Genomic DNA, 1338 nt, shown 5'->3' on the forward strand with positions numbered 1-1338 from the left:
AACTTTATCACAATATGCTAATTCTTTGAGAAGGACTTGTAAAAGTAGACCAAGGAGAGTAAATACTTTTTCAGAGCACTGTATTAAGAACTGTGAAAGTCAATGGGAATAATAATTTCAGTTCATATCATTTTTAGTTCACCCATTTCTTAAAAACAGATAATTTTTGTCTCCCTCTTGTGGAAAGAAAAACACTGTGCAACTTCAGAACAGGATTTATTCTGGTCCATTATTAAAAAACTAGCTACTTTGGACACATCATTAAGGATGGGATCTTTAAAATGAAGTGCTGTCATATGATGTACAATTGCAAAGATTTATTTATTCTACTTGCTATAATAAACTGAAAATAAAACTCAGACAAGCATCCATGCAAAAACATCCACATGACTGTCGGCTTTACTTGACAGTTTTTCTTTCTACCAAAAGCCTCACAAATCACGTTTGCATCTCAAGGGGGTCAAAAAGAGAATTTTTAAGTCAAGCCAAACAACYTTTGAACTGCAACTGATCTCTAAAAGGTCAGATGTATGCAACATCACATTCAGGGGTGTGAAGGCAGGATAAATGTGTTAATTTAACTAATCTGATTTGCAGCACAGCAACATTTTGCAGATGGCTGTAGAGAAACTAGAGGRTACAAGATCACAAGATTTCATTTTCTATGTAGAATCTGCCTGGTTTAATAATCTCAATAGGATACATTTAAACTAATATGAACAAGTAAATGTTTGAAATTTTAAGTTACAATTTGACAAAAGCCATTACATCAGTATGTCATTTTTTATGTTAGGTGCATGCCTGCATAATTTCAGGAGTAAGTCGTGCACTTTAAAACATCTGAATCCTAAWTCAAGTGTGTTTAGGAACGACTTCAGATTCAGCTGTAAGCAAGTATTCAGACAGAGAGAGAGAAGCAAGGTAACAGTCAATATTCTGAAGCAAAGTAGAACCAGCGCTCCTATCACTTTACGCTTTTCGTCTGTCCTGTGTGCTTACTGGCTGAGCTCCCTGAGGCTTCGCAGCGAGTTGGCACAGCTGCCGATTAGGCTGCACAGCTGGATGCTGGCCTCCAGCGAGGCCGAGCTCTGTAACTGGGTGGTGGCCCAGCGGAGTTTAGTCAGAACCGCTTCTTCTGCTTCTTCCAAAGCGGGTTGCAGGGTGGAGCTCTGCGGACAAACCGGGGGACGGATGGGAGCCAGRGTGGTGGTGGAGGCAGGAGGAGGAGGAGACGCGACAACAGGTGGAGGCAACAGGGCCCTTCCTCCGGCGGCGGCCCCCTCGCAGTGCTCCGGTCTGGGCTGAGGAACAGACACGCCCGCCTGACTGCTGGTTGGT

The 1338-nt window shown here is 42.4% G+C and overlaps 1 protein-coding gene across 1 annotated transcript in view; it reads right to left on the bottom strand.

Moving 5' to 3' along the window:
* Positions 1-199: 199 nt before the first annotated feature.
* Positions 200-1338, bottom strand: part of znrd2 (zinc ribbon domain containing 2) — a 6388-nt gene continuing 5249 nt past the window's right edge. The window contains exon 3 of the mRNA XM_008427000.2: positions 200-1337. Within this exon, the coding sequence (XP_008425222.2) occupies positions 996-1337 (342 nt within the window). The 3' untranslated portion in view covers positions 200-995. The remainder of the gene's footprint in view (position 1338) is intronic.

The sequence above is a fragment of the Poecilia reticulata genome, linkage group LG14 (assembly GCF_000633615.1).
Source record: "Poecilia reticulata strain Guanapo linkage group LG14, Guppy_female_1.0+MT, whole genome shotgun sequence".
NCBI lineage: Eukaryota > Metazoa > Chordata > Actinopteri > Cyprinodontiformes > Poeciliidae > Poecilia > Poecilia reticulata.